The 13,857-nt window shown below is 46.4% G+C and overlaps 1 protein-coding gene across 3 annotated transcripts in view; it reads left to right on the plus strand.

The window, feature by feature from the left end:
- Positions 1 to 13,857, plus strand: part of POLD3 (DNA polymerase delta 3, accessory subunit) — a 36,852-nt gene that overhangs the window by 5,015 nt on the left and 17,980 nt on the right. For all 3 annotated transcript variants that reach the window (XM_031505710.2, XM_021544013.1, XM_021544014.1), the window contains exons 5-9: positions 975 to 1,107; positions 4,370 to 4,619; positions 5,841 to 5,913; positions 7,694 to 7,856; positions 9,130 to 9,239. In XM_031505710.2, coding sequence (XP_031361570.1) covers positions 975 to 1,107; positions 4,370 to 4,619; positions 5,841 to 5,913; positions 7,694 to 7,856; positions 9,130 to 9,239 — 729 coding nt within the window. The remainder of the gene's footprint in view (positions 1 to 974; positions 1,108 to 4,369; positions 4,620 to 5,840; positions 5,914 to 7,693; positions 7,857 to 9,129; positions 9,240 to 13,857) is intronic.

Here is a 13,857-nt window from a genome sequence, read left to right on the forward strand (position 1 = left end):
CCTGCACTGTCTGTTGTCTCACCATCTTTCGGGTCCTGCTGATGAAATCTTACCCACAGAACTGAAATGCAGCTTCAGGCTCTTCATCACTTTCAAATAACGTCTTTGGCACTTGAGAGCACACTGTGGTATTTGTGACCTTAAGAATCTGAGCTAATGACCTCACTTTGTTTGAAGGACTTGCGTTGTTGGAAGTCTGAAGTGGATTTCTAGCTCAGGCTGTTTTCCTCGGAGTAGGAGATTGTCAGGCAGTGCAACTACTCTGTGTCATGTTTGTTGAGTTATGTGTGCTGTGTAACACTGTTTTGCTGTGGAGGAAAGGGTTGCTCATGGTTTTTGTATTGGAAGGCAGGCCAAAGCTATGACTTATATTTGAAAGAGGTTGAGATTTTTGATGGGAGTAGGGCTGCATAGCCTAGGACTGGCCCCAAGAAATGATTACTGTGTGTATTTTTACAGTGCCTAGAAGCTCGGCCTCAGACCAGGACTCTGTGAAAAGAGCAATATAAGCAATGAACAAAGAATTCCTGAAAGCGAGCCCTTGTCTCAAGGGGGTTGCAGTCTAAGTAGCATAAAAGAGAGAAAGTTTTAATTCCAGCAGACTGGTGGGGGTGATACTGTGGTGCTGGACACAGCCCCAGCAGCAGAGAGCAGTTCCAGCAGGGCAGAGCAGTGACCAGCTACCTTCTGCCTCAGCTTTAGGTACTCACTCAGCTATTCTGCATCCCAAACACTGGATGCTTTGAAGGGAAACACAGAGAGATCCCTCATAAGTCAGTTGTGCAGGAACCAAGAGTGTGTAGTGGAAAACGTGACAGGCTTGTGGGGTTTGTTGCCTTGAATTCTTCATTAGTGAGTGCTGGGAGAAGGTGTGGTTGGATCTTTTTATATTCATATGTTGCTGTCGAGTAGTCTGTTAGTCATCCTAAAGGGTGTGCTAACAGAGAGCTTTTTTTTTCTCTCTTTTTCCCCAGCAATGAAGTCTAAACTGTCCACAATTGCCAGTGTGCACGTGTACAGCATTCAGAAGGCCCTGCTCAAGGACAGCTCCCCCCTCTACAACACCGACTATGACATCGTCAAAACAAACCTGCAGCACTGCAGCAAGTGAGTCCTGCCTTCCTTTTCCTTCTGAAGCACTTCCAGACTCCACTTCAGTGCTTACTAGATAGGCCTGGGCTTTTGGAAAGCTAGGAAAAGATATCCTCAGAGTCCTGCCAAAGCAGGGCCCAAAGAACACATTGTGTGGTTGTTTTGTAAACTGAGCTCACAGTTGATTCACTTGGTCCTTAGTCCGAGGGGGAGGCTGTTCCAGTACCTTGGTTGTCTGATGGGTGGAAACGTTTCTCTCTTTCCCAGGCCACACTTAATCATGACCATTTTAATCCAGTTCTCAGCCACACAGGAAGAGAAAATTGAAACAGGCTGATAAAACCATGAATGATGTGCTCAGCAAAGCATTTACAGGAGTTTGCTTTCTGTTTTGTGAAACTGTGTTCTCATCTTCTGGACTCATCCAGTTCCCTGAAAATGTCTCAGAGCAAGTCCTTCTCCAGGACCTGGGCTTTGATCTGTGTGTGGGTTTGTTGCAGTTCAGAGTAGGCTGTAATCTCTGAGACATGGAAGAAGCACACAGAACAGTCCAGGCAGCACCAGTGTCCTTCCTGGTGGAAGTGGAGAAGAGCTGGGAGGGACTGCAGTCCCCAAGAGTCATTGGCTCCCTCCTGAGCAGTGCCTGGCAGCTGCAGCTTCTTGTTTGCTTGTTGTTCCCACCAGGACAGCTCCAGCCTGAAGTCATGGGGGTGCATGGTGCCATAACCAATCTGATTTAAAGGTGGATGCCTGAAGGGTGTGTCATAGCAGGAGTATACAATTTGAGAGGGTGTGGGGAGTGCTCCAGAACAGTTTAGGTGAATGGAGACGAGAGATCTCTGAAGGCTGCTCTTGGGATATAAGGTTTATTAGGGATGGAGAAAGGTCTTGCTTTGAGCTGCCAGATGCAGCACGTGGCAAGGCTTGAGGGGATGGGGGAGGGGAGAGGCAAGAGGATGCTCTGGGAAGGGGTGGAGGTCCTATGAGGGGGAAAATCCAAGAGCAGGGGAAGTTCCAAGAGGAGGGGAAGTTCCAAGAGGGCGTCTGGCCCCTCAGAGCCCCCTTATCAGGAGCTTCAAGGTGGGCTGGAACAAGGCTTGGGCCAATGGGGTTACAGGCACTTGATGTTTTAGGGGAGGGTTACAGGTGTGGGGTGAACCATACATCTTTTGGGGGCTGAGATGGAACAGTCCACTTGACCCCTGGACCCATCCATAGGCAGGGGCATTGTCCGGCTAGCTGGGAGAACTGTTCTCATCCTGGCTGTATTATTTATGAATAATTATATTTATCCATCCTTCCCAACAAGAGGGGAAATGTGGTTGTGTCCAAAGTGTTGACAAGAGAGTGGCAGAGAAAAGCTGTAAAAAGTGGCATAGAAGCTGTGTGTTTGGGTGGATGCCCTGAAAGGTGCTGGGTGATCCCATCTCAGTGGAGCCCATGTGCCCTGGGTGTGGCTGCAGTTGCCTTCATCCACTCTTTTTACTCTTAGGTACCCCAGCGTGATGATCCTTGTGCCTTTAACTTGTATCCTTTGGGATTTAAACTTCCAGAAGGTTTACATAATCCATGTTCTGAAGCAGCTGAGGCCTGCATGTAAATCCAGCTTTGAAGCAGGATTTCCCAAGCAAACTAAGAAAAAGTGTACTTTCTTCATTTGTGACCTGACTGAAGTAAATACAGATTGATCCCATTCCCTCTCTTTGCCATCTGCATGGATTGTCTGTGACACTTGGGAAAAGATTCCTGCAGGATCTGCAAAAGCCAGAGGTTTAATTATGTGGGGTTTGTAGCAAACAGAACCTCCCTGTTTGTCCAGATATTTCACAGCTTTGGGACAAGGATCTTTGTTATTTTCTGGGTTTCTGTGGGACCTGCTTTGCTGTGAAGACAGTGGAGGTGGTTAGATGTACTAACTAATACCAGTATCTGGTATTAGTTGACATTGCCAGCTTTCCAAACAGAAGCAGCTCCTTGTTTGCAGAGCACAGTCCAAGTATTGGCTATTTTTTCAGTGGTTATTTAGTGAATTTTGGGTCAAGCCCATAAAGGTATAGTCACACAGCAGCATCAAGGCAAGCTGACTTGAAATGTGGGAAGGTTAGCTGAGCTCTGCTGCACAGTCAGCATAATCACTGAGAGTATTATTTGTGACAATATTATATATTGGAGAGTTGGTGGTGTTTAGAGTAGGAGCTCACACTGCCCCGAGAGCTGTATTAACCATGTTAAAAACAGATTGAAAGTACAAAGGAGAGTAGGATTATTTTTCTTCCATGTCTTGTTTTCCTTCTTTTAAAGGTTTGAATGTCAAGAGGTTGCTGCTGCAGCCTGGGAATACTGTGGAGATTATGTTGTTTTGTTAATACAGATCCTGATGGGAGTAGAAGTGGACTGTGCAAGTGAGCAGCTAATGCTGAGGCACAGAAATGAACTGAAAGAAGGCTGATTTTATTTGCTTAGGCAAATAAAAATTTGCTGTGTAATTCAGTGGGCTGGGAGGTGTGAGCTAGGCTCTTTTGTGGCATTTCTGTGGGAAATCTGGAAAGTGTTGCCTGTGATTTGCACAGTGGGGAGCAGAGTTCAGCTGTTTTTGGGAACTACTATCCCTGACTGTCAGTGAGTTGTGCTGTAACTGTGAGCACGTCATTTAGTTCTTGTGTTTCTATATCCCCAAACAATCAAGTTTCAGACCATTATAATCCAAGCTGCTTCTCACTCTCAGGGATTACTTGGAAATTACTTTGTGTAGTTAAATAGAAATGTCGTGGATATTTTCTGAGCCATTTCAATTGTTCAGTTTCAGCTGGGATTTACTCACCTGGCTAAGTGTGGCTGCTTGTTGCAGCAGCTGTGGGGCTTTGACAGAGCATCAGAAAGCTGTAAACATTTTAGATCCTCACACAGCCATACAACTTCTGCCACAGGCTTTAGAAAGCACAACCTGTTTAGGAATAAAATTCATCCTGATCCTTGTCAAGCCTGAGTGTGGAGAAGGCCCTTTTTCCCCCAGGAAAGCTGCACAGCTTGTTTGATGTGCAAATGCTGTGGCTCTTGCTGACAGGTTCAGCTGATCTTTTCATCAGAGATCTCTTGCTCTGTGCCAGGCTTTCTTTCTTGTCCCATGCACAGATTAAATTGTTCCTTTTTCCATAACAGGAGAACACAGGCTCAGAGGAGTGGTGGCGCTGTAGGAAAGGAGAAGGCATGATCCTATCCACAAGGTGAGCATTGCAGAGCTGAAAAGGCTAATGGGATTTTTCACTTCACCACACAGGTTCAGTGCCATCCGCTGCGCTGCCGCTGTGCCCAGGACGCCGCCCGACACTCCCCGAGTGCCAGAGCCTGCGCAGAGTCCCCAGAGGCAAAGGGACCCCAATGCCACTGTCAATGGCCACGGGTTCCAGGCTGCCAAACCCCCCCCGCAGCAGCACAAAGGCATCATGGGCATGTTTGCAGCCAAAGCAGCAGCCAGAGCCCAGGACACGCCTAAGGAGGCCAAAGCAGAGGCCAAGGAGGCCTCAGGTGTAAGTTACTTCAGCCCCTTAGTTTGTGGCTTTAATGATCCGCTGGCACACTGCCTCAGGGAGCTCAGCCACCCCTGCGCTGCTCCTCCTGCCAAGCCCACATCCCACTGGCAGTGCTCAGGGATCCTTTGCAATTGTTTAACTGTGTGCAGTCACCTGGGGCAGAAACCCCTCATGCCACACTCTGGATCTCTCCACATAGCCATAGCTTTGACATTCCCCAATGAGCAAGGTCTCAGGCGAGTGTAAACCAGCATAGCTGCCTTATGGAGATGATTGCTTTGCCCTCTCCAGCCATCCCAATGCACACACCAGCTGAGGATCTTGCTCTCTCCATTGTGCTTAAAAGGATTTATTTTGAGCAATAAGTGAAATATGAGAAGCCCAGGTCTTAAAAGTATCAAGGTATTTAAACTTGGTCAGTGAGGGAAGTTTCAGAGCTTGACCTGTGCAAGACTCAATTGTTTATCTTCTGGACTGCAGTTTTTCCAGGATAGGATTATGTTTTCATTTTAATTAGTATAATTGTTTTTAAAACGATGTGGCCAGACAAATGGGTGTTAAAATGGTAACACTCCCTGTGGGTGGTTTGGCCTTTTTATAACTGAGAACGTTTGGGTTCCTTTCTCTGATTTTTACAGGGAGTTGATAACTGGTGAAGTGTGCAGTGGTTTGGGAACTTTAGTGTCTGGTTGCCTTTTATCTGCATGAAAAGAAGTTGATTAAGAGACTGCACTTTCTTAGGGGGTGTGGGTGTGATTTCTCATTTTGGTGGTTGCATTGGTGTAACAGAGCAGTGATGTTCCCTTGCAAACAGCCTACGTGCCAGAGGAGCTGGATAAAGCTTTCCTGGTTTGGCCAGTCCGTGTTCTTTCTTCTGTTGGCTGCTGTGAATTGAGGCACTGATGGTTTGCAAAAAGAGTACTTTCCTGGGAGCTGACCCTAGTCCCAGTAACACTGTCAGCCATCAGATGGGAATGTGCCCCAAGTCAGATCTGAAGGCTTGGCTAAGGAGTTCTTAGGAGCTTACTCTGCCCCCTTTGATATACGTGGTGTCTAGTGAGTATCTTCGAATTCTCCAAAACAGAGAATTTGCTAAATCTGCTAAAATCTAAGGCAGTGGGAACAAATGCTGTTTATTATTTTGCTTGTCTAGAAGCAGTGCTGTGCACCTTGAGGGCTGGGAGCAATTCCTGTGCTTATTCCTCTCTTTTCTTCCAGGTGTCTGCAGCAAACAGCAAGCCACCAACAAAGAACACCATCATGAACAACTTCTTTGGAAAAGCTGCTATGAGTAAGTGCTTTTCTGTTTTCAGAGGCTATCATGGTCAGGGAACAGCCTGTTCTAGTTAAAAAAAAAACAAACAAACAAACCTGAGGATTATTTGAAGTATCTTTTTTTAAAAAAATTATACTTTATTTAAGCTGGGTAGAAATTTAAAAAATATTTAGTAGAATCAAATGTTTGTACTAGAGCCATGATTGGAGGCATACAGAAAGGAGCAGAGCTCTTCCTCCCCATCCCCACTCTACCAAACTCATTGGATCTTCTTTATATCCCCTCTTTCCTAATAGTTTTTCATACTTTTTTTTCTGCTCTTTTGCACTCAAAGGGTTAATGTTTTAGCACACAGTTTTTAAAGCAAAAATTAACAGTTGTCAGTGGAATTTTTCAGACAAAAGGCTTACTGGAGGGAGATCAATTAAAATTGCATATTTGAGCAGACTAACCCAGGAAGGATTTTTAGCGCAGAAGAAATCTGATTTAAAGTGAATTCTCCTGGCTGGAAGACCAGCTATTGGTGAGATGTTTGCCAAAATCTGTTTTGCAGGGCATGTTAATGGTGCTTGCTTTTCATCATACAGCACTGAGGTGCCCATTGTTGGGTTTAAAGTTAATTTCTTTCCTAAAAACAGAAGGACTGATACATGGCAAATACAAATGAGGGGTGGCCTTTCTCTTTGGGCAGAGGTTTGGACTAGGTGGCCTCTGCAGGTCCCTTCTGAATTACCTAAATCAAAATAAACTATTCTGAAGCTTTTAAATATTGAAATATTGGAAAAGGACTTTGGGACCTTCTTCAAAGATTCCCTTATAACACTGAGTATGAGGGGCTTCAAAGAGGACTTTTGGGAGAGAGTAAACAGCAAAGTTCACTTTCCAACAGACATAGAGCTTGCAAGGGCCAGTTCTAGCACTGAGCAGACAAGGCACAGCCCTGCTGGGACTCTTTGAGTCCCTGTTTTGGTGAGACTGGGGGAGCTGAGGACACTCTCAGCCTAAGGACAGTTGCTACAATTAACTGGAGTAAATTCTACAGGTCTAGAAGAGCCCTAGACCAAAGCTCATGTGCTGAAAACCCAAAGTGGCATGGTAGAGGTGACCCAGTGGTGATGGAGAAGGTTTTGTGGATGCATTTCCATCATTTCCAAAGGGGTTCCCTTCTCTGCTGAGTCCTGTCAGGGAGCACACCGAGGAAACCTGTGAGGTGGCTGCAGAGAAGGAGCAAACTGAGCAGAACTGGAAATGATTATGCGTATAGGACAGAGGGATTCTACAAGAAAGATTTATTCCCTACGTGCATGTCTCTCCTGGCTTCAAAAGTTCCACCACTGCCAGAAAGTCTTGAGTTAACAGCAGTTGGGTCCTTGGGCTTTCTGCTGTTGATCATAAATAAGAGAGCTATCATTCCAGTACTGTTTGCCCTTGCCCAGGGAAGCAGGCAGCCTGTTTTCCCAGCACGCCCAGAAAGGCTTTGGCACCATGTTGGCAGCCTCTGACCCCACAGTGATCTCCTGCCACTGCCTCCCAGTCCTCTTCCACAGAGTTTTAACTGCTGCAGCACACATGGTGGCTTGACATCAGGAATAGCAGAACCATGGAAAATCACCTAGAAATTAAAGCATGCCCTCCTTTTTCCCTTGGCTGATACAGCTTGGCCAATCTATTTCCCTAAATACATGATGGGTAGTGTTGTCTGTAATCTTGGTGCATAGAGCTAGCCAGCTGCTTTGTAAGTTGTCATTCAAACTGAATGCCCAGTGTTTGTTCTTTTTGAATGGTTTATTCACAGATAAACTCAAAGCCAACTCTGTGCCTGAGCAGCCAAAGGAGGAGAAAGAAGTAGTGAATCCGTCAGTTGCTGTAGCAGAACCAGAGTCATCTCCTAATACTGTGGCAGAGAAACCTGGGAAGAAAACAGAATCTGACAGAATTCAGCAAAAGGACAAGAAAAGGTGGGTCATGCTTTTCAGGGTCCCTGTGAACCTGCCTGGGGACAGCCTGCATGGAGCTATCTGGTCATACAATGCTGGCTCACCTCCTGTTTCCATCTACTAAATTGTGTTAAACCTGACTAAAATTATCTGTCAGGATTTTTTCCTGGTGTTTCCTTTTCCATTTGCTGCTGTAGGTGCCTCAGGGCCATGGGTGCCATTGCATATGGGAAGGGACACAGCCCAGGTTGTCCTCAGAGGGAGGGGATGGCTTTCCATGAGACAACCTCCCACTGTGAGCAGCCGTGGGAGAGACCCTGCAGGCAGCGTGGGGAGGGCTGGCAGGAGCACCTGTCCTGCAGGGAAGGTGGGATATTCCCAAGCCTGTATGTACACAACTTGCAGCACAAAGTTGTGCTTGTTGATCTCCATAGCTCATGTAGGGCTGCTTTCAATGACACTGGTTTACTTTGGGCTGAGGCTCCAAGTTAATTTTAAGTTCAGCCCTTTGTGTTTAATCCAACCCAAACTGACAGAGACAAAGAATCACTACAGTCTGATGGCTCTCTGGTGGCCTATGAGTAATTAATTGGTGGTCTCAATCCATTTCTAACTGAATAGGTAAGCACACCACCCAGCCCACCATCGCAGTTAGCACTAACTGCTTGTCTTATTGATAGTCTTGTCTAAGAAGCCAAGGGCCCGGAGGTGTTGGCAGCATGGAGTTGGGAAGGCCACTTGGGCTGTCCCAGATCTCTGAGGAGACATGGGCCTTTAGCCTCCAGGCTTGTTCATCTGACAAGTCTCGCCAACATTAAAAAGAAAGAAGCTATTTTATTTTTCCAGTAGTCTTTAAAAATGGCTCCAGGATTCTGAGACACTACCTCATAGTCAGTCAGTGTCAAGCAGTCTGTCAAAAGAGCTTCTGAGTGATGCTTTTGGGGACACTGGGAGCCTGAGCTAAAGAGACAAAATCAGAAGTACACTCTTGCCAGGCTGCTGTGGCCAGGTGAGGTGAGGTACTGGGCTGAACTACAGAGGGGCTAAAGAAATCCTCCTTGTTCTGGAGAGCTGAATATGGGGAAGGATGAGAGGCCTGGAAATGCTTGTGCACCTATGCCTGGTTGTGCAGTGAGTGTACAGTTCAGAGTATGCAATGCTCATGGTTTTAAGAGGCATATGATTTCCTTCTGTGAGGAACGTGCTCATCCAAGTGCACACGTGATACTGTCATGCACACGTGAGAGATAATAGGTGTTTATTCCCTTTCTTTTCCGTTTGCTTTTTGTGGCAGTAAAACAAAGAGAGCGGATAGGTCAGATGATGAAGAAAGAGATCCCGAAAATGTCAAGAAAAAGAGGAAGCGAATCAAGCAACTTCTGTCTGACAGCAGTGATGAGGAAGGTAAGAAGATCTGTAAACAATCAGGCATGTAGTTCAGGGTTCTGATTTCCAAAACATTACTCTCCAAATCTGTTCACTGGTGGGAGAATAGTTTAAAGGACTAAAGAACATGGAAATGGCTGTAGCCTGAGCTTTCTGTTTATCTTTGTGCTGCAAGCACTTGGGCATAGAGTTGAGATGTCTCAAAACAAAGATTCAGTCTTTGTTTTAGCTTAGCTCAGACCTGGCTGTCTCCTCACTAAGTGTGCTGCCAGTGCCACTGATGTGTGGGAAGGAGGTTCTGAAATCTCTTGTGAAAGATAGTGCACCTTCCAGAACCGCAGGGCTGGTCAGAACCAGTTCATATGGGGAAGAAACACTCACAAGTGGCCTCCCTCTCCTCAAAGGGGAAAGAAAAGAGATAATAGGGAAGTTGGAGGCAAAGCAGTTGGGCCGTATCTGATGCGACTGTGTGTCGCCTTGGTGGCTATGACAGGAGTGGGGCACCCAGAACACTGCAAGATTTGAGCTTATAATGAGGAACAGCAGGGCTGGATCCCAAAGAATTTGGATAATTGAGGTGACAAATGCCGTTCAATATAGATAACTGGAAAATAAATTGGAATTGAGCTTGGCAGTATGTGCTAAATGGAACAGTCATCCAGCAAGCTGCTCAGGAAAAGAACTTGGGGGTCATTACGGACGAGTAATTGAAACCACCAGTTTGGTGTAGAGCTCCAGTAAAAGAAGGTGAAACAGCAAATGGGGTGTACTGGTGAGGAGGTGGAGTCCCTCGGGGGAGCCAGAGCTGATTGCTCATTTAGTGTGGCTGGCACATGGGCAACAGCCAGGATATTAAGAAAACCTGCAGTGCCAGAGAGAGGTGGCTGCTGTTGGCATCTTTGCAGTATCCATGCCAACTGTAGGCCCAATTTCATAGTTTCCCTACTGCCCACATAATTTCAAATTATCTTTGTCATCAGGTATGTATCACTTCTGAGACTATTCCACAGGATGATAAATCTCTCAGGAAGTTGTTCTTTTTGATCAGCCTTAATTCCATCACATTCCAGTGTGAAGCTCCTTGTTTGGCTATAAAAAATATATATACACATATATGCCCACGGTCTTTGGTATTTATTTCTTTAAATGTTTGTCTTTCCATTTCCTCACCACTCCCCTGCTGACAAGCTGAGTTGTTTAGCTCTGAGGAGGAAATTTTGAAATCAGCCCATCCTTGTCTGCCTGGAATCTCTCAGCTCTTCCATATCCTGTGAGATCAGGCAGGAGTTTGGAATGTTAGAACTCTCTGGTCTCCTATGGGACACCTGCATGACTTCAGCATGTGTTTAACAATTAATGCTTTTGAATGGGATGCCTCCTGCTCTCATTTATTCCAAGGTTTATATTCTCTTCAGTGAGCAGAGATAGAACCTGAAGGAATGGCTGGAGCTATGTCAGGGCAGGTTTAGGTTGGATATTAGGGAAAAGTTCTTCCCTGAGAGGGAGGTCAGGCACTGGGAAGGCTTTTTGTCACTGCTGTTGCTGCTCCTGCATCAGAACCCTCTTTGGTTTTGGTTTTCGTTTTGGTGGGGTTTTTTTTGTTGTTTTTTTTTTTTTTTTTTTTTTTTTGTTGTTGTTGTTGTTGTTGTTTGTTTGTTTTTGTGGGTTTTTTTCTGTGCATTAGAATTGTAAATGTATGCAAATTACAGCACATGTATACAGATTTGGATATCACTCAGTTTGCCCTTTGAAAAGGGAAAATGAGAATTGAGAGAACTCAGCCCTTTGGTTCTGCTGCTTGCCCTTCTAAATCCAACCAGATGAAAGAAGACAGGTTTGAATTGTTTGGAATATTTTTAATGAGTCCAAACTTGTAATACTATATTTGTATTGAAGTAGAAGACTGTGAGTTGGATGAAAAAGAAATAAAAGAAATACATGTACAGCAGCTGGACTTGAACAGCATCTATCCTTTGAAAGTTTGGAAACAGGTGTAGAAAACTGCAGGCGCCAGCACAGTGTAGATGAATGTAGACAAGAGATCTCTCAAGGCTGCTCTTGGGAGATCAGGTTTATTGGGGATGCAGAAAGGTCCTGCCTCGTGCTCCCAGATGCAGCACATGGCAGGGCTTGAGAAGGTGGGGGGGGGGAGAGACAAAAGGATGCTCTAGGAGAGGGGAGGAAGTTCCAAGAGAGCGTGTGGCCCATCGAAGCCCCCTTTTCAAGGAGCTTCAAGGTGGGTTGAAACAAGGCTTGGGCCAATGGGGTTACAGGCATTTGATGTTTTAGGGGAGGGTTACAGGTGCAGGGTGAACCATACATCTTTTGGGGGCTGAGATGGAACAGTCCACTTGACCCCTGGACCCATCCATAGGCAGGGGCATTGTCCGGCTAGCTGGGAGAACTGTTCTCATCCTGGCTGTATTATTTATGGATAATCATATTTATCTATCTTCTGCAACAAACAGGTTTCTCCAGAGAGCAGGGGCAACTGGAATCAGCAGCATCAGTGAGCAAAATGGGGCCTGGAGTGACAGGCATACTTAGCAGGGTTTTGTGGGTGTGAAACTCAGCCTGCATGAAGTGAAGTGCTTATGGGCAATTCTGTGTCAGGCCAGGTCTTCTGTCTAGTTCTGTGTTAGTCTGCTCTTGATGTACTAAAAGTAGCCCTAAATAAGCTCTCCTTACACCAGCATCAGCACATTGTACCACACTGGAAACACAGAAAGGGCATAAGGCACAATCCTCTCCATTTAAATGATTTTTCATTAAAAATTTATATTGGTATGAGGGTTCCTTAGTCACTGTAGGTTGTTTTGCTTCCAGTGCCAGAATAAGCTCCACAAATGTGCCCACAGAGGACAGGAGGTTTGGCAGCTTCAGCTGTACCAACAGAGGCAGGTTTTGCAGTGTTGACAAGTGTTTTACAGCCACTTTGGAGGGTGATTTCAGTGGCACTGTGACCTACAAACTCCGTGGGTTTTGGAGAGCCGCAGCAGAAGCACTAAAGCTTCTCACAGTTTTTCCAAGCAGGGTCAAAGCAAACCAAACAAAGCCAGGATTTACATCTTTGGTCCATCCAGTTGCCTAACTTGTATCCATTTCATGCAGCTGTTGCTGTTGAGCAAACTGTGGGCAGCAGCTTGTGGTTGACTCAGGAGTTATCACATGTCAGAGGGATGTGTTGGCTAGAAGAGGATAATAAAGTAATAGAGCTTGATAGTAGTCCTAAACACTCTGACATGATGAGAAGGTGTCTTCTGCCTGCCAAAAGCTGGGGAAATTGTTTGAAAGAAGCTGAAAAAAAGCCCATATTTCCCCCTGGGAATCTAGTGGAGTTGGCACACAGACAATGCCTTCAGCACCCCCTGCTTGAGCATGGCAGAGGCTTTTCACCAGACTGGTTTTCAGCCCTCTTAACTTGTCCTCTCCATAAGGTATTTGCAAAGGGCAGAGGCCAGGCTGGGCAATGGTAGTGCAGGTTTGGTGCCAGGAAGTCTGTGGAGCCCACTGTGTCTGTGAGACTGGGATAAACACAGAGCCAGAGCTGCCCTCAGCCCTTTGGGCACCGCAGAGCCCTTGTTCAGCTATGTCCTCACAGTGCTGCCAGCCCCAGAGCTCTGGAGCAGAGTGAGGGAACAGTGGTGTTATCCCACTCTGTTTGCATTCCTGTGCCTTGCTTACAGCGGTGTTTGGGAGGCCAGGTCTTTGCTGGAGGAGTGCCATTTATGGCTGGGCCTTGGCAGCCCAGCGCTGTCTCACTGGAGCCCTCAGTGACCTGCGGAGGTCAGCTGGCTGTGTGCGCTGCAGCGCCAGCTCCTTACATGGCTCCAGTCCCTCAGGACAGCTCCAGGTCCCAGCTCCGTGTTGGGATGATGGGATAAGGGCAGTGCTGCAGCCAGCAGAGCTGCAGCAGCAGCCAGGCAGGCATGGCCGCTCCAGGGAGCCACATCTGTGCGGTGGTGAAGCAATAGGTCACAGGAGCTGTTTGTTCCCAGCGCTCCCAGCTCTCCCCCGCAGCCCAGGGCTTGCGTGGCAGCGTTTCACACTCAGATCTCCTGGAGCTCTGTCTCCGTGCCAGCCCCGTGGGAGGGTGCCCCTACCTCCCTTGTTGATCTGAAGCCCTGCTTGTCTCACTTTGATGTTTCTGGTAGAGGCTCCAGAGCCCACTTTGCTCCGTACAAATGCGTGGAGGTGTCCCTGACTGGTTTGATCAGTCTTGGCATTGAATGGAGCCTGCTGTCCCTGTCCTTGAACACAGAGGACAGCAAGGAGATAAAACAGTGAGAGAATCAGCTTCTAGTTTTTGTAGTGGTTTGGATTTTTGTGGGGTTTTTTGAACTTGTTTTCAAATAAGAGTGTGAGATGTCCCGTAACAGTCTTTTAGGATGTGTGATAGTGTACTGCACTTAATTCTTGGGCTAAGCTAATAGCATGGATTGTTTGGGATGTGTAGCACAACCAGTGAAGCAACAATTGTTTTACCATACCCCTCCTCTTCTAATTTCTAAACAAATTACAATTACTCTTTTTAACAAGTAAGTGAAATGTATAGCTAAAATCTGCCAGTTCCTGTGCCTGGTTTTAAAGTTTCCCTTGGTGGAACTGATTTTTTTGGTTTACCAAAAATCCCCAG

Source organism: Lonchura striata, chromosome 2, assembly GCF_046129695.1.
Source record: "Lonchura striata isolate bLonStr1 chromosome 2, bLonStr1.mat, whole genome shotgun sequence".
Taxonomy (NCBI): domain Eukaryota; kingdom Metazoa; phylum Chordata; class Aves; order Passeriformes; family Estrildidae; genus Lonchura; species Lonchura striata.